The 16,945-nt window shown below is 50.1% G+C and overlaps 8 protein-coding genes across 8 annotated transcripts; 5 read left to right on the plus strand and 3 right to left on the minus strand.

Moving 5' to 3' along the window:
- Positions 1–85: 85 nt before the first annotated feature.
- BJX68DRAFT_266613 (uncharacterized protein) lies at positions 86–434 on the plus strand (the record flags this gene model as incomplete). The annotated part of the gene is made up of 2 exons (XM_071045549.1): positions 86–162; positions 242–434. 2 exons carry the CDS (start codon positions 86–88, stop codon positions 432–434), a joined length of 270 nt encoding a protein of 89 aa, XP_070899271.1.
- A 413-nt stretch (positions 435–847) lies between these two features.
- Positions 848–1,288, plus strand: BJX68DRAFT_266614 (uncharacterized protein; the record flags this gene model as incomplete). The annotated part of the gene is made up of 2 exons (XM_071045550.1): positions 848–963; positions 1,018–1,288. 2 exons carry the CDS (start codon positions 848–850, stop codon positions 1,286–1,288), a joined length of 387 nt encoding a protein of 128 aa, XP_070899272.1.
- A 39-nt stretch (positions 1,289–1,327) lies between these two features.
- BJX68DRAFT_266615 (uncharacterized protein) lies at positions 1,328–2,387 on the minus strand (the record flags this gene model as incomplete). The annotated part of the gene is made up of 3 exons (XM_071045551.1): positions 1,328–2,012; positions 2,067–2,185; positions 2,244–2,387. The coding sequence occupies 3 exons, from the start codon at positions 2,385–2,387 to the stop codon at positions 1,328–1,330; spliced, it is 948 nt and encodes a 315-aa protein (XP_070899273.1).
- A 2,986-nt stretch (positions 2,388–5,373) lies between these two features.
- On the minus strand, positions 5,374–6,540 carry BJX68DRAFT_266616 (Gfo/Idh/MocA family protein; the record flags this gene model as incomplete). The annotated part of the gene is made up of 3 exons (XM_071045552.1): positions 5,374–5,924; positions 5,977–6,097; positions 6,157–6,540. 3 exons carry the CDS (start codon positions 6,538–6,540, stop codon positions 5,374–5,376), a joined length of 1,056 nt encoding a protein of 351 aa, XP_070899274.1.
- Positions 6,541–9,032: 2,492 nt separating this feature from the next.
- Positions 9,033–10,041, plus strand: BJX68DRAFT_255152 (SDR family NAD(P)-dependent oxidoreductase; the record flags this gene model as incomplete). Its single annotated transcript, XM_071042997.1, has 3 exons — positions 9,033–9,197; positions 9,254–9,538; positions 9,595–10,041. 3 exons carry the CDS (start codon positions 9,033–9,035, stop codon positions 10,039–10,041), a joined length of 897 nt encoding a protein of 298 aa, XP_070899275.1.
- Positions 10,042–10,669: 628 nt separating this feature from the next.
- BJX68DRAFT_266618 (pyrimidine 5'-nucleotidase) lies at positions 10,670–11,543 on the minus strand (the record flags this gene model as incomplete). The annotated part of the gene is made up of 4 exons (XM_071045553.1): positions 10,670–10,836; positions 10,886–11,347; positions 11,407–11,435; positions 11,485–11,543. 4 exons carry the CDS (start codon positions 11,541–11,543, stop codon positions 10,670–10,672), a joined length of 717 nt encoding a protein of 238 aa, XP_070899276.1.
- Positions 11,544–13,030: 1,487 nt separating this feature from the next.
- Positions 13,031–14,620, plus strand: BJX68DRAFT_255153 (gamma-glutamyltransferase family protein; the record flags this gene model as incomplete). The annotated part of the gene is made up of 3 exons (XM_071042998.1): positions 13,031–13,216; positions 13,266–13,331; positions 13,388–14,620. The coding sequence occupies 3 exons, from the start codon at positions 13,031–13,033 to the stop codon at positions 14,618–14,620; spliced, it is 1,485 nt and encodes a 494-aa protein (XP_070899277.1).
- Positions 14,621–15,436: 816 nt separating this feature from the next.
- BJX68DRAFT_266620 (SDR family oxidoreductase) lies at positions 15,437–16,815 on the plus strand (the record flags this gene model as incomplete). The annotated part of the gene is made up of 7 exons (XM_071045554.1): positions 15,437–15,643; positions 15,706–15,793; positions 15,857–15,917; positions 15,966–16,147; positions 16,199–16,278; positions 16,333–16,564; positions 16,622–16,815. The coding sequence occupies 7 exons, from the start codon at positions 15,437–15,439 to the stop codon at positions 16,813–16,815; spliced, it is 1,044 nt and encodes a 347-aa protein (XP_070899278.1).
- Between the last annotated feature and the right edge of the window lie 130 nt (positions 16,816–16,945).

The raw sequence follows: 16,945 nt of genomic DNA on the forward strand, positions 1-16,945 counted from the left end.
TTCGAGGCAAGGATATAGGATAAAAGGGCAGAGCACCCCTTAACATGAGCTAGAGACAGCGAAGCACTTCCCTTCCCACCTAGCAATGAGCAATAACTCACACGATTTCATCCCGAACCTCGCCGGGAAAGTCGCCGTCGTAACGGGTGGACACACAGGACTGTATGCACTTCTCCTAGGTCAATTGGTTATTTTCCCGCCCAGCTAGTGATGAGTTTCTCATTTCTTCAATCGCCGATAGCGGCTTCGGCACCAGCATCGAACTTGCGAAAAATGGCGCCCGGGTGTATATTGCCAGTCGGTCAGCCACGAAGTTCAAAGCTGCGAAGCGGGATATCCTTTCTGAGTGCCCAGATGCAGATGTGCGGTATCTGGTGCTAGACTTGGCCGATATGGATAGTGTACAGGATGCGGCAATGATGTTTGCTCAGTGAGTTGTACTGGCGACTTTTGTTGTGTGTGTGAATGTTGTTTCTGATAATAGACGGTGTAGGCTCGAGTCATGCCTTCATTTACTTGTGAATAACGCTGGCGTGTGTAGGGCTCTTCTCCTCCTCAGGCGTTGCTTACTCGTTCGAGGTTATGTGCCTCCCGTACGAGGAGACAGGACAGGGGTTTGAGATGCAGATAGGGGTAGGTCCAACCCTATATAGCAGCTTTGTTGGACCTACAGCTGAGCAGTTAGGTGAACTATATCGGCCACTTCCTGTTCACAAAGTTACTCATCCCGATACTCCAAAAGACGGCAGACAGGGCTGAATAGGGAAGCGTGCGCATTGTGAATGTGTCCAGCGACGGGCACGCGAAACTCGCACCGAAGGAGGGGATAATATTCTCAGATATGAACATGAAGGACAATTTCTCTGTCTGGGCCCGATACGGCCACTCTAAGCTTGCCAACTTTCTGGCCAAGAGGTATCCAAGCATTCTTACATTGTCCTTGCATCCGGGAACGGTGAAGACGTATGTTGCTGGTTCCTGTCCGACCATTCAATGCACGGATCTGACAGTTATTAGGGACTTATCCGCAGGGCCGATCTCGTCAACTCCGCTCTATCGGTTGATAAAGCCTCTTGTCGAACTGGGTGCGCCTGGTCCACGAAAAGGGGCAGGAAATATTCTTTTTGCCGCTGTGTCGCCGAAGCTACGGTTAGAGTCCGACAATGGAGCATACTTGCTGCCAATTGGAAAGGTCTCGGCGCCCAGTAAAGCCGGCTCGGACCCGAAGATGGGGGGGGATCTCTGGGAGTGGACGACGAGGGTCCTTAGAAGTCGAGGGTACGAATAGGCGATTTCATGCCACATCCCATTCACCAGTTGAAGCGTATCAATCGTCTCCCGAAACGGCAAGCAAGTTACCGTCTCCAGTAAGACTTTTTAGTAGGCGGAAATACCTCCACCCTTGCTTTATAAGAGTCAGCTTTTCGTCGTCGATGGCTGTCAATATCGTTCCCGCTTTGCCGATGAAGGCAACGCACGCATCTCGGTGCTCCGAGGCAGCCGCGCCCGTAAAGGAAACCCAAGTGACCACTTCCGGAGCGTTGCGGATCCAATATAATGGTTCTATTTTCGACAGGTATTTTAGAAGCTGTCGAACTTCATGATCTCCGGTCGTGTCTGGTGCTTGCTGCGGATGCCATTGTCGTCGAAGCATTTTCCAGAACAATTGGCAGGAGAACCGGCAGCATACATTAAGTCTTTCTGGCGGAGTAAGAGGGTGGCTATATTCGGCTCTGCTAGTCCAAGTACTCGTCGTTGCGAAAGAGACTGCACGCTCAACTTCAGCAGAAATACTACAGCGGTCGGCCTGGACTATATGATCTAGACGTGACATGGCTTCGTACACGTCCAATATTGCATCCGTAGTCTCTTTCTCAAAAGATAATTCGTCATTGCCAAAAGTGGCCCTCAACACTACATTCCGGAGAATCGTGCTCGGGCGGACTGATTCAGAGGATAAGCAGTCCCAAACGGGCAGCAGGTCATATATGCAGGCGAACGAGAGCATGGCGCTAGAAAGATGAGTAACAGATCAATCGGTTTAGTGAAAGGTAATGGCGACGTACATCTTGACAATTGCAATCAGGGGTCCTATATCGGCTCGGAAGGATTGGGGCGTCGCCAGGAGCATCTTCACCAGGCCCTTCTGGTGCGCGACCGCAGAGTCCCGGTCAAGTGCGAGCATCTATGAGTCGTTAGCACTACCTATCTCGCAGACTATATCCCATAGGAAGTGCACCCACATTGTAATATAGCAAGGGTATTACGGCTCCCAGCGTCCCATAGTTGAGGGCTGGCTCTGGTGGTGCTAACCGTTCGTTGATCAAGCGGATAGCCCAGGTGTGGTGGTACAGCGTTCGTGCGGTATTCTGCCGGCCTTGAAGCATGTCTATCGATGCGGATGCACTGAACAGTGTGGCATGGAATAGACAGGGATCGCACATAGCGTGTTGCATCCATTGAGAACGGAGATGGTGTGCCAGACTGTAAGGCACCACTGTATCCGAGGGTAAAGCGACAGACGTGAGAACTTTCGGATGGTGAGTGGTTAGTGTATCTAAATGGAGCTCTGCGACAGGACCCACAGAATTGTATTAGGTGCGACATGTATGAGCGACACCTCATAGGAGGTTCGAACGCCACTCCTAGTTCCGTCTCTGCCGAAGGAATGAAGTCCATCCTTAGTTGGACGCTATCGGTGCCTGCTTCAGTATCATCAGGAAGAACGACTGCGGGCTGCGGGCTTCTCCCTCGGTAAGTACAGCTGGCTCCTATTCTAAGATACAGGTAAACCTCGTTAGTACAAATTGACGGTCCAATTGTGGCCCCATCGACCCTTTTATTTGGTATTCCGAGCGGCCTTTACGTACCTTAGGCAGCGGGAGCACTTCGGAATGAGGCGATCACATCCACGCTTATGCACCTTACACCGGAGACATGCATCAGGCCACACCCTATCCATGCATGGCGTTGATTGGATCGGTTGAGTCACGGGTCCTGGTTGCGAGGCGGCTGGGTATTGGCATGGCTTGTCTAGTCTACACAATAGGCAGAATTCAGTATCTGTGCTGTATGTACCTTGTTTGATCTTCAGTGCTAAGGTGTCAATCGGACGTCAAACGTACTTTCTACATCGAGAACAGATTGGAAGCCGCTTATCGCACGGTCGCTTGCCTGCCTTGCAGGTTAGACAGACCAGCGCAGCTCTGCCCTGTGCTTCTTCAGCTGCTTCTTCTCGGCGGGACGATGACATGATAGTGACTGTGATGCTGGCGGACACTGCTTAGACCAAATAGTGGAAATGCCCTTTCGGGGAGGCGACAACTCAATCGTGCTGAGGCAGTCCGCCTAGGACCAACGCTAAGGCTGTCAGTCACACAATTTCTCCTCAGGACCAGGTCCTGCCTTACTGCAATTCTCCCTTACCGTCCTTATCGCCGTAATTAGGTGCGGCTACAGCTGCGGGACTGCGGGTATGTGTAGATTATAAGACGTTCTACCGGACGTGCCGGGAGAGGGCTCGTCTCACTCTCGCCATTTCGTGGGCTCCCGCAACCCCACTTTGCTGATTTGCCCTTCACACCCGAGTCGGTTTTAGGCACTTCGAGCTTTTTTAACTCCGACTCCCGATATTAACTACTAAGTCTGCGCAGCTTACCTAATCAGATATTGTCCGGGTGTGCTAGGCGACCAGGCAAAGCTACCGGAAGCAAGCTCCACCGGACCAGGCGTCCCGTCACTCTCAGCTTGAACTCACCCCACCGAAATAAGGTTTTGCATCTGCAGCCCCCTTTTAGCCGAGGAAAGATGTTCAACGGCCTACTATTTTTGTATGCTAAGGCAAATACGCCTCCCTCTGACGCGAAGTTCAAGTATCTTGACTTTATTTATTTTGCGAACAAATATCAATCTCACACCCCCAACCTTTCGATTTGTCAGCAATTATCATGGGGAGGGGATGGTGGTCCTTCCGAATGACTAGCATTTTACATTATTAGTTTATATTGCGCATGGTATTCTGCAAGCGTGAAATAGGCGCTCCGAAAGTTGACACGCTTCCTGAGGTTGACTCCGGCCTCCCCGATTGTGTGAGAAAATGAAAGACGGTCAGCGCAGCTATAAGTAGTAGTGTGATATACCATTTCAACTGTGCTACCCTGTCCAGAATACCAATAATTCTAATCTTAGGCGTAGCGGCCCAGCCTCAAGAAAGGCTTCCTCTGCAATTAAACGCAAGAGCCTCTTCCTTGACATCTCAACCGAAACGCTTTGAGTAGCTAACATCCGGCGCAGCGAACCCCAATGGTATCCGTATCGTTCGACGAGCTTGACTAACATTTTATGCCGCAGCGGGAGAGATATCATGTATCGCTCATAGCAACGAGGATCAAAGCACATGGGCTTAACTGGGGCTTTCAAGGAAATACCGACTCATTTCTATGTCTCTCTAGAGGACCAATAGCTAATCCCATCGAATACTAATCCCGTCGAATACCCAATGACCGTTGAACGAGTACAGCACTCGGGCCATTGAAGGCTTGGTCTGAGGCTGACTTTGGGCAAAATATGCTCCCAAAGCCCCAGCTTAGGAGACCTATTCAACATGTTCGATAGGTCCGCCGAAGTTTACTATGGATTTACCACCGATCTAACACCTTTCTAGAGGAAGAAGAATGCCGAAAAATATATAACTGCAGGTTTTCATAATATCGCCGCCAAACCGGTACCTCCCATCTAGGGAGATTCCTTCTCGGTATCTTCAGTCCTGGATGCAGAAATGAAGCAGCCTATCGTCACGCTAAAGCTATATAGTTATTATACATAACGAGTGCAGTGAATCTACATTCTATACTACTTTGCAGGCTTATGTGGGCCTTGGAACCGGGCTCCAAGCCAGACCCACGCTGCACGCACATCGTCGGGCGAGGTCTGGGTTTGGGTTTCCATGGACCCTGAAAAGTGAGGCATCTCCAGTATGTCTACGCCCTTTACTACGATAAAAACAGACAATGAGTCGTCAACTTGGGCTGATAAAGGGGGACCGTGTTGGCAGAGGTATCAAATTATGGTTCATGGCGGTAAGGATTGATAGCGGCCATGAGCCTCCACGGATTAGTCCCAGCCCATAGGTTTAGGACCGACAGACTGTATGGTCCGGTGCCGCTCCTCACCTTGAGCCGGTCTCAGCAGACTCTAGCGCAAGCATAGCAAATTCCCTGACCAAATTACCGGAAGTTTTTCAAGCGGCAAAGTAAAATGAAGCATGTGCCACCAAGCTTTGAGCAATTAAGTGCACACAACAGTCTTATATGAAGTAATATGGGTCATTGAGGATCTCTCTAACGGCAGCTAATCGATCACACATCGACATCCTTAGATATAACTCTGCCGCATTCCGGTCTTTGAGCTTGTCAAGCAGGCCTCGAGCATTCTATGTCTCAAGGCTGCTCCGTCAAAGTTGGTAAGTGTCCCAGGAGCCTTCTCGCCTTCCGCAAACGCCTGATAGAGCTCCCCAACCTGTCCGAAATGAAGTGGCTCTGGGACTAGCACTTCTTTCCACTCAGAAGCAGTATCAGAGCCACCTGTGGCCGTGTGAATGTAGAGCTTTGGCGGAAAGATTTGAATGTTAATGTTGTTGGATTCAAATTTCAAGGCCCCTTTCTCTCCTGCTATGGTCCAGGTAAACGACGAAGGCAGGCCAGGAGGCGTTAATACCATACTGAAACTAGCCACAGCACCACTCTTCAGTGTGCCGTGCACGAGAATTGAATCCGGAGCGTCTCGTTTGACTGGGCCATTATGATGAGGTGTCCTGATGCTAGGGAAAAAGCAATTTATTGTGGATGACAGACTCTCGAACTCTCCGAGGAGGAAGCACAACGCATCCAGCACGTGGCCAGAGGTGATAGTCGAGATGTCAGCACCTATTTCAATTATCAGCCTTGTGCCTTATGTCGGTTCTAACGCTCCCCTTACGGTTCGCTGCCTCGTGCTCGTAGTCGAAGCGAGGTGGCAGGTAAAGCAGGCTGTTGTCCCACCCGACGACCGTGGTTGCAACGATCTTCCCAAGGGCCCCGGAGTCTAATATTTCTTTTGCCTATCCGTACTCAGTAAGTCATTCACGAAGATAGTCGTCCCCCGCGACGTGTGGCGTACCGTTAGAATCGCAGGCGAAGCCCGAGCCTGAAGCCCGACAATCGTTCGACCACCGCCTCTGCGAGCTGCAGCCTGCAGTTCAGTCACTTGGTCGAGTGTGGTCGCTAGCGGCCACTCGACAAAGACATCCTTTCCGGCCTCCAACAAGGGGAGGGCCAACTCGTAATGAAGTGGCAACTTCACGCCCACCACTACAAGGTCAACCTCTGGGTCATTCGCTAATTGAGAAGCTGCCGTGTAGGCTTTGGTAGACGAAACTCCCCATCTCTCGGCGGAGACGACCGCAGTATCCTTACTGCTCGTGGCGACTGCGTTCAGCTTATACTTTGATGACAAGGGGGGCTTTTGGAGTGCCAAGGCATGGCTGCGAGAAACCCAGGCCATGTTCGAGGCGCTTAGGCCGATGATGCCTACGTTTATCATTGAAATCGGGCTGCGTGAATACGCAGCTTCGGATATTTGAATTCGTGGAGAAACCTGCAGTTGATATTTGGATATCTGTTTAACGGGGCTCGGATTCTTGGACTTTATAATCGCCGGAGATCGATCGCGCGAGAGTTCGTGCCATGCCGCATCATTCTTTTTGGATCACCTGGGACGTTGATTACAAATTGGGGGAAAACATCCAGCATCAGGACAGCGATTAACCCGGATTCTCCCTAATCGATTGATAAGCAAAGGGGAATACGTCTGTTTGGCCCTCCGGTAGACCAAGTCATAACCCCGATCTGCGCACCTAACGGATTACGTTAGCGCAAGCCCTCTTGACAAGGCAGATAAAATAGTGGGCGTTTTTATGCTCAAAGTACACTAACTTGCGCAGGCCACCTTGTTCACTTCTGTTGCTGGTTGACGTTATCGAGGACAAAGACGCACTTACCGAAGGGAAACTGTCAGCAATTTATACTTTTTACGCTTCCATCTGTCCATATGAGCACGAAGTAGTCCCACAACTTCATACATTGTATACTAATCATGGAAAAATACTTCACGTTAGAGGGTTTTTCAGGCATTCGACGTTACCAGAAAGGCCCATGTCAATAGCCCTCTCTTAGTTGAGAATGGTTCAATTGCATCCGCACACGCTCGAGAATACTTACAGGGTTGGGCCTTTCGCTCTCTACCCGTATTAGCGCACCCATTTAGATGTAGGCTACTGCATCTGCTTTAGGAAAAAGGCTGTTACGGAAACGTGGGCCCGGGTGATAGCTGGATAAACAGCTGAGTAACGCTCACATCCGCACCCGCACCCGCACCCGCACCAAGCAGGTCTAACTCCGAGCCGAACCTGGGGCTAATGAGTTATCGCCCAAGCTGCTCACCCAAGGTCGGGTTCCAATTTTACCACGAAGGCTGTGAGACTGATAATCAATGCCCAATGAAATTGATCCAGATGCCTATAGCGGGCGAACAGGAGTTGCAACCATGGAAATCAAATCCCAAGGAAAAGGAAGAAATAATACGGCTAAATACATCATGTCTGGCCTAAGGGAATTATTTATCCTCCGAAGTTCGCCACAGACCGAACATCTATCTAATACCAAGCTCGAGTCTCGCAAATCAACGTAATTATCATCTTGCATCGACCCGTTCCGTACGACATGGATCTACCCATCGTCAGCACCGGCCTAGTCGGCATGCTGCTGCCCTACCAGCTCAATTGTCTTGGTACCTCTTGCTTCATCACAGAGCGGAATTTGGAAACGATAAAAGCGTCGAAACTGGATCTCACTAAATATTGGAGTATGGAGATACTCAGGGTGCTAGGACTAGTGGATGACTACAGGGCGCAGGCCAAAGCTGTAAGGTCGGCTGCGAATTTGGACTCAATTATTGTCATAAGTTTGTCGAGCGAGGGACGCTTGCTTGCTGACTGAGTATGAAATAAGAGGTATACCTTTCACCATGGCTAACCAGATCGGCTATAGAAAATCCCGTCTGTTTACAATAACGCAAGTACATAAAGGCGCATAATAATAGGACACAACCCGCTGAGCCAGGACAACAGTGCTCGTAGATCATTCTTGAGGCTTAGCTTAAGGGGACCGTTTCCACCCGAGCAAATGTGTCCTCTAAAGTTGGATGGACATACATGAACCTGGCTAAAACGTATAACGGAGTCACCGCTATATTTATAGATGGTATTAGCGCACCACGTACATGTCGAGCTCGCTATCTCATGGGCTGTGATGATGGTAGCAGGAAAGTTAGGAAATCTGCCAGAATTAAAATGCTTGGAGGTCAAATATATACATATCTGTGCACTTGATACCTATTTCGCTTTACCAATTACTAATGATCTCGCAGGTGTTAAAAAGTCCAGTACGCTTCTTGCTGGCTCACTTCCAATCCGTGGAGCTAGAGGAACTGCATTTTAGACATTTCTGGCACGTATTTCTAGTCAGCACTAGCTTCCTTATCAACCAGGATAAGAAGGATATGGGCCTCGCTGTGACTTACCCTTTGATTGTATATACCGCCATACGTCCGGTTATATCGAGTTTGCGGTTTCTACGTCAATGCCCTAAATCCGACGGTATTTCCAATTTCCGCCCGCCCCACCTCCCCCAGGCTGACTCGTCGGTGGAAACGTACGCCCAGTCCACGAGTCATGGTGAGATATCTCCGTGTTCAGTTGTGTCTGCGCGTGCGGGCGTGCGGCCGCCGATCTTGACTAGCCGCTTGAGGCACTCTAAGCGCGGCATCGAGCCTTGCTTTGTTGGATCAACTAGAGTTTCCAGTGTCAGCGAACGGCAATAACATCGGGAGGAATCCACTGACCTGAAGGGTATAAAGCTAGCGAGACTGCCGCGTACAGAAGACTGCAATAACTACAGGATTCGCTGAAGAGCGAAAGGGTAGCGGAAATAACGAACATGGACTTCTCCGACCTGCCTACCGACCATTTCGCCAAGGCTGATCAATTCACTCGAGATTTATACTACGATGTCTATCCATCCGTCGATCCCTCATCAGAATTACTTAGCCAAAATGGGAAGATAATCCTGGTTACTGGCGCTAGTTCAGGTATTGGACGTCATGTGAGTAGTCATGACATTTTCACGGTTGCTCTGCTGCTTACTACTCGACCACACAGGGAATTGCCTTGTCTTTCGCCAAGGCAGGCACAAGTGTCCTTATACTTGTGGGACGAAACAAGCATGATCTAGAGGCTGCTGCTGCGGAAATACATGTGGTGGCCCCAACGGTTCAGACTGACATTAGGGTGGTCGATATTAGCAACGAGACTCAAGTCAAGAACACATTTCTTGAACTTAGAGAAGAGTATCCAAGAATCGATATCCTTGTCAACAATGCCGGCGCTGGAGGCTCTCCACTTCCACTTGTTGAGATTGACGCAGAGAGATGGTGGTACAACTTTGTGAGGGGAACATCTGAACAAGACTACCTGCTTGAGCCACACTAATGTCACAATAGGAAGTCAATGTCAAAGGCACGTTCTTGATGACCCAACAGTTCTTGCAGCTGAATGGGAAGGACAGTGAGGTGACTATAATAAACGTGACAAGCGCAGCCGCGTTGAATTCATTCCCATGTCTATCGAGCTACGCCCTCTCAAAGCTCTGCCAAATCAAGCTACAGGATTTTGTACGTGCAGAGAATCCCAAAGTTCGAACCTTCAGCGTACACCCTGGAATCGTCAAGACCCGCATGACTCCTCCTGCCTTCGAATGTTTTTCAAGGGACACGTTCGAGCTGGTTGGCGGTGTTACTGTTTGGTTGGCTTCTGAGCAAGCCACGTTCATGAATGGGAGGTACATGTCCGTTAACTGGTCTGTGGACGAGCTGGTTGAGAGGAAGGATGAGATTGTCTCGAACGGCCTACTCAAGATTGGGCTACAGGGGAAATTCGGTCGTTCCTGATAGATATTTAGACTTGTTACAGCGCTACACAGAATGTGACCCTACTGAACTATTTTAGAGGACTTTACCACCGTTAAAGCAGTGATTAGGCATATGATCAGCTGAGCGTGGTTGCTCTACATGGCCAGTTGGTCAGCTTGAATTCTCCACCGTTTGGAATTGCCGCCGAGCCTCATTAGAACAGGGCAGACACATGTCTGTTATGCGCAGGAACTAAGTCACTGAAGATAGAGAGTGGAGACGACGAGATGGCGCGCGGAGCCGCCACTTTAGCTGCTTTCCTCCAATTTGGGTGCCCTAGGAGCGAAGGGCGGGTCTAGTTATATGTCCCTGTTAGAAGCTCGACTGCCTAGTGCTCTACTCCGCAGAATGCTCCGGCCCACAAAACAATGTAGCGTGCTCCCTTCGAAGTGCTATATAGCATCCTTATATTTTGACTTACCTTGTGGTATCGCATTGACGGAGGGGCGAGCGATTGGTTTCTCTTTGACAATCATCGGATTCTGGATTTGTACCGCGACTGTTCCACCATTCCCATCCTCCACCAACACTCCCCAAAAACGAATAGGATACATCAAGGATTTATGCTTACTATTCTATGTCTCTATACTACCGCACCAAATCAGACTTATTCCCTGGGCTTGAAGAACTGTGGATATACACTTCGAAGTTCCTCCAGATTATGTATTTGATATTGGCACGCTGGTGTCGCAGGGATTGGCAAACCTTCTTCTATAAGGTGAGCCGCGATCCATCCAGCTTGGCGTGCACCAGCGCAGTTGTTGTACGAATCGTCTGTTAGAGGTTAGAGTTGTGGTCTCTAACAAGGTGGCGCAACACTTACCAACGAAGTAACAACTTCCATTTCTCTGAACCCCAGCTTCCCTCATAGCCTTCTTAAACATATCAATATGTGGCTTGCAAATAAAGGGTATTTCAGCGTAATTGCAGTAGGTCAAGCCTTCGAACAAGTCGTCGACACCAAGCAGCTTCACAACCCTCTCGCCATGGGTTTTGTAGGCATTTGTTAGCAGCCAGAGGCGCACTTTATCTCTGTCAATGTCTTCAAGCAATCGTCGGAGCTTCGGATCAGGCTTGATCATATTTTCAAGCGGGAGAGCGTCATCGACGTTGGCATTGTATTCCATAGGATCGATCTGGTGCCGCCGCACCAAGCCTTCAATCGCCTGACCATAGTGCTTGTAGTATTCTTGGTGTAGGAGGACAGCTTGTTCACGGGAGAGACCGAGGTGCTTTTCGAAATAATTATCAATAAGACCTGATAGGACTTCTTGAACCTTGATCTCTGGATGTGAATACGTATTAGACAGCGATATTCCACAGGTCACTCCTGGCTAGGCTTACGTCGAGAATACAAGCAGTTATCTATATCCCTGCGGGAGATCAGAAAAGCCCCTTCCAAGACTCCAGAAACAGACTCACAAAAATAAAACGGGCTTCTCGGGTTCGGTTGGGTTGGCTTGCCTTGCAACGGGTTCCATGGCCGTTCACAAAGAACCAGTAATTGCAGCAAGAAGAAGAAACGTGGGACGGTACTTTGGCTATTATTGACAGAGCAGTCCCAACATAGAGTCACTTTTACGCTCAAGAACCTGGGCCTCTCCAAGCGTTATCTCGAAATACACCAAGCCATATCATAATGGCCTTGAAATCTTGGGTCGAGCATGCAGCCGCACATGGGACCGATCATGCAGAACTACTAGACCTGATGCGATGCGGGTGCGGGTGCGGGTGCGGGCGCATATACGACAATACCCACTTTTACATGTTGTCTATTGAGGCACCCTGCAAATTCGCAAGAATATTTACCAGTATTGTTGTACAGTAATGGACTTACCATAAAAAGTAAATGTATAGGACCCGCATTGAAGACTTTAAACCGTCACTAGGTCTTAGTCCCCATGTTGTCGTCGCGAGCCGGACGTCCAAACTCCGAGACAGCCATGTCCGTCGATTTGATTTGATTAAATGGCGAAAACCATGTCAAAAAGTAGAGGTCGTTTTAAGTTCCTAGTTTTGGTTTGATCAACCTAGAGGGCATGTGCTGGCTCTCAATATCCCGTCTTCCGCGATTTAATTCCGGTACTCTGTTCCCACAAGATCTCGGTCACAGAAGAAGTGCTCGGATATCTGTCGTGTCACCCAGTATGTGTATGGCATATGGGGTCAACGTCTTCAAAAGGGAGGCCGCGCCACTTCGCAGACGTCATCAAGCCTAGAAAGTGCTTGTTGAAGCCTTCTTAAGAATCGAGTATCGTCGCGTTTTTCTTCACGGTGGTAAACCCTAGTGTGATTTTATCCCTCCTCAAGCTTCTCAGCCCTTCGTGTTAAAGCGCAAGTGGAACTTTAGTCATCTTTGCCAGCTTGGTCTAATTAGTCAACGGTTAGACTGCAGGGATATTTCCGTATCCAGTCAATACTTTGGAGAAGTTTTGTAGCTCCGCGGACCAAGATGAGCATCGTTGTGTGCCTTGTGGGTCCGTACGGCCGGGGAGGACTGCACCAACTCCGGGTGACGTTACTTCAACCCGGGCAGCGCCAAGTATATTGAGTACATGTATCGGCACTACCCTCCACGATATTCGTAGACCCCAACTCACTGGCAAATTGGCCGTCGTTTTTGTTCCGATCCCATTGAGTATGACGTTTCCATTCCAGAAAACCCCCTTCAGCCCGTTCCTCGGTCGAAGGAGCGCTGTATATAGTGTGGCTGGTATGATAGCATGTTCGCAGCCACTGGCAGGGAGCGCAGGACAGGCCATTCTGGCGAAGGGCGGGAACGCAGCGGTTAGTTTTCCATAACCCTATGGCAAGCACAACAGCGAATGACAGTCTATCAGGATGCAGCTATAGCAGTAGGTTCGTGCAAGCTAAAACCACGTATCCAGTTATGCCCATTAACATTCCACGCCCGTAAGCTGCTGCTTTAAACGTCACCGAGCCAGGCTCAACTGGCATTGGGGGCGACATGTTCTGCCTCTTCTACGAAAACAAGACCAGGAAAGTACATGGACTGAATGGGTCTGGCCGTGCTCCCATGAGTCTCACGCTTGATATTGCGCGCAGAAAGCTGAATATTTCACCTGGCGAAAGTGGCAATATACCGCTTAACAGTGTGCTGGCTGTCACGACTCCGGGGGCAGCGGCTGGATGGGTAGACACCTTGAAATGCTTTTGGTAGCGGGAACCTGTCGCTAGCGGAGGTTTTAGAGCCTGCCATCACTCTTGCTGAGGACGGGTTCCCAGCTTCCGAGATCTCCGCGAGATTGGTAAGGCAGTTCTTTCTCAGGATCAATATGGCTTTGGTGAAGCTGACGGTCTACAGTGGCAGGAAAACGCACAGTCGTTGCGGGAGGCGTCACCAAATTTCCGCGAACTTCTCAAGGCCGACACCACAGCGAAGGAAGGAGTTCGCGCTCCCTTGCCTGGAGAAATTATGACAAACCCAAACCTTGCGCGGACATTCCGTGCGCTTGCTGCACAGGGAAAGGATGGCTTCTACCGAGGCGCAATTGCGGACGCTATTGTCAAGGCAGTGGAAGATCGTGGTGGGGTCCTCTCCCACGCAGACCTGATCTACCATAGCCAGATGGGGACCACAGAAACCGACCCAGTTCGCGTTCAGTTTAATGGAGAGATCGATGTCTGGGAGCATCTACCAAATGGGCAAGGTCTCGTTGCGCTCATGGCCCTGAAATTGTTGGAGGAGTTAGAGCGCACCAAGCAAATCCCTTGCTTCCCGAGCCTCCGCCACAACTCCGCAGACTACATCCATGCCCTTATAGAAATCTTCCGCATCACCTTCGCCGACGGCACCTGGTGGATAGGGGATCCGACATTCTCTCAAACACCTGATCTCCTATCCAGAGCCTATATAGAGGAACGAGCCCGGCATTTCAGCCCAATCAAGGCCTCAAATACCATGGCACACGGTAGTCCCTCCTTCAACTCATGCGACACAGTGTACTTCGCCGTCGTAGACAAAGACGGCGACGCCGCATCCGTGGTCAACAGCAACTATTATGGTTTTGGAACCGGTATTATCCCACGCGGTTGCGGATTCACGCTCCAGAGCCGTGGCGCCAATTTCTCCTTAATGGCAGGACACCCTAACGCACTTGCTCCCGGAAAGAGACCATATCACACGATTATACCGGCCATAGCAACGAATCCAGAGGATGGGTCGTTACATACAGTGTTTGGGGTTATGGGCGGGTTTATGCAGCCTCAAGGGCATGTGCAATTATTGATTAATATGCTTGTTTTCGGGATGGATGCGCAGAAGGCACTCGATGCCCCAAGGGTCTGTATTGGGCCTATGGGCCACTATGAGTCAGCGGGCGTGAGTGAGAGGACGGTTTACATAGAGGAAGGGGTAGATTTGCTGGTTGTGGAGGAGCTTAGAAGGCGAGGGCATGTTGTTCGCGTAATGCATGGGTGGGATAGAGAGATGTTTGGTCGCGGACAGGTCATACGGGCCTTTCATCGTGAGGGTGGGCAGACGGTTCTTGAAGGGGGAAGTGACCTTAGGGCTGACGGCATGGCCCTTCCGGCGTAAACTTGTTAGAGCTTACCATGTATTGGTGCATGGCCGGTGCACTCCTGTGATTGGACTGTAAAAATTCGATGAGAACCTTTGGAAATCGGGTCGGTAGCCGCCGCGTGTGGCCGCAGCTGGAGCCTACACTTTCTGGTCATTGTACGGTGAAGAAAGTACGGAACATTCCAACCAACGCTGTGGTGCATAAAGTCCGTCCAGTCTATATGGAGTGGGATGTAATCTCAGAGTATCGTCCAGATCAGGCAACCAACCCATGCAGCTACCCAGCTGCCTTGCAACCTGAACCCGAGACTCCGCCCATCCAGTCAACGGAAATAGCACATACAGTCTCCGCTGTTGTGCTCCCTTGTAGGAAAAATAAACACTAGGCGATTATCTTCAAGTATCACTCATTATATGTCATCTCCGGGCACAGCGAAGGGCTCTTCATATCTCCCTGGCGTCCCCCAGAGGCGAAATATCTCCATCCTTAACGATGCACGTGTGCTTCCGGCTTTGATCTATGTACTTATAATCCTGGCACTAGGCGGCCGTTTAGATATTGGACTATGCGGGATATGATTCATGAGTCAAGGGTCAGCAACATGTACGCGGAAGCGCACTTGCCGGTACAGAAATTTCCACTAGGGGCTGACTGCGCCCTGATAAAATGAACGGACTTAAGATACACGGTCGAGCTCGGGAATAAGCGGAGGCCATTTTTAATATCCGGACAGATGTATAAGAGTTCCAATTGAAATCCCGGTACATGATCCGGGCATCGTGCATCGGTTGAAATCGCGAAAAGAAGACCGTTGTTGATCCTTAACCAATATGCCTGCTATTGTCGACTCCTCCGCCATTGTCCTCGTGACAGGCGCTAATGGTTTTTTGGGAACATGGATTGTTCAACAACTGCTTGAAAAGGGGTATTGTGTCCGGGCGGCCGTACGGAACACAGCAAAAGGTACATATTTGCAGGCGAGATTCAAAAGCTATAAGCAAAGACTTGAGATCGTCATAGTTGAAGACATGACAAAGGTGAGACTGCTGGGTGGTTTGACTCAGCAAGTACTTGGAATTTACAAACGCTGTCAATTTAGTCAAATGCATTTGCACACGTTGTCCGGGGCGTCGATGGCATCATCCATACCGCATCACCTGTCACTACTATTGCCGATTCTCCAGAAGGTATGGCTGCCCCTCCTAACCCTCTAACGGGTGCTTGGGGAATGGGTGACTGATAAGACCCAGAATTAACCGAACCAGCTGTGAGAGGAGTTACTCGAATCCTCGAAAGCGCGCGGGACTATGGGTACGAGTTGCTGACGCCCCTTCGCAGCATCAAGTATTAACCAGCTAGGGAACGAGTCGGGCGAATTGTGATTACGTCCTCCTGCGCGGCCATATTGGACACATCGGACGAGGAAGTAACAGTATCCGAGGACGACTGGAATGATCAGCGTGTTAGAGAATGTGAGATACATGGCCGCAACGCCGTGGGCCTGGCTAAGTACTCTGCCTCCAAGGTCCTAGCAGAGAGGGGTGAGCTATGATAATCCTATTGGTCTGGATGAGCTGACCTTGCGGCTTTAGCGGCTTGGGACTTTGTCAGGGGCAGTCACGAGCGTATTTCCTGGGATTTGACGACCATTTGCCCACCGTACATATTCGGAGTTTGTACTACCAAGTCTTGTCAGTTTCAGTATAGCGCGAGCTAACATTCACAGCCTCCGATACATGATGTAGAATCTCCTGATTTGCTCAAATCCTCGTCAAAACTGATTTACAACGCGCTTGTCAACAACAACTTTGCTGGCGTTCCACCCCTGGAACGGCCGGGGCATGGCTGGGTAGATGTCCGAGACGTGGCAGCCGCACACATAAAAGCGCTTGAAACCCCTGGAGCTGGGGGCGAAAGAATTCTTCTGTCCGCTGGATCTTTTGTTTGGCAAGACTTCAGTAAGCAACTGCACGAAGACTTGTACCTGTCTCCTTCGGTTTGCTGACCGTGATTAGTCAATAGTGCATTGTCGCTCCCGGAACGTATCTACAGAGCGCATGCTGCCGCGACTGGTCCGAAGCCAGTAAAGAGAAGATTGATCACTTTCAAGACGGAAAAGGCAGAGCGGATTCTTGGACTGAGATTGCTGCCTCTCGAGGATTGTATTCGCGATACGCTGGTTGATTATGCAGAGCGCGGCTGGTACTAATGAACGCTGCTGTGTAGGAGGGCATATTCTGAAGCGCTCGCAAAGAGATTTGTCCATGAATAGCAAAATCTCCCCATCTCAGAATTTGCAACGACAGGTAGCACTGATTCCTGTCCTTGGACCTGCTGTG

The sequence above is a fragment of the Aspergillus pseudodeflectus genome (genome assembly GCF_044049435.1).
Source record: "Aspergillus pseudodeflectus strain CBS 756.74 chromosome Unknown BJX68scaffold_20, whole genome shotgun sequence".
Classification (NCBI taxonomy): Eukaryota; Fungi; Ascomycota; class Eurotiomycetes; order Eurotiales; family Aspergillaceae; genus Aspergillus; species Aspergillus pseudodeflectus.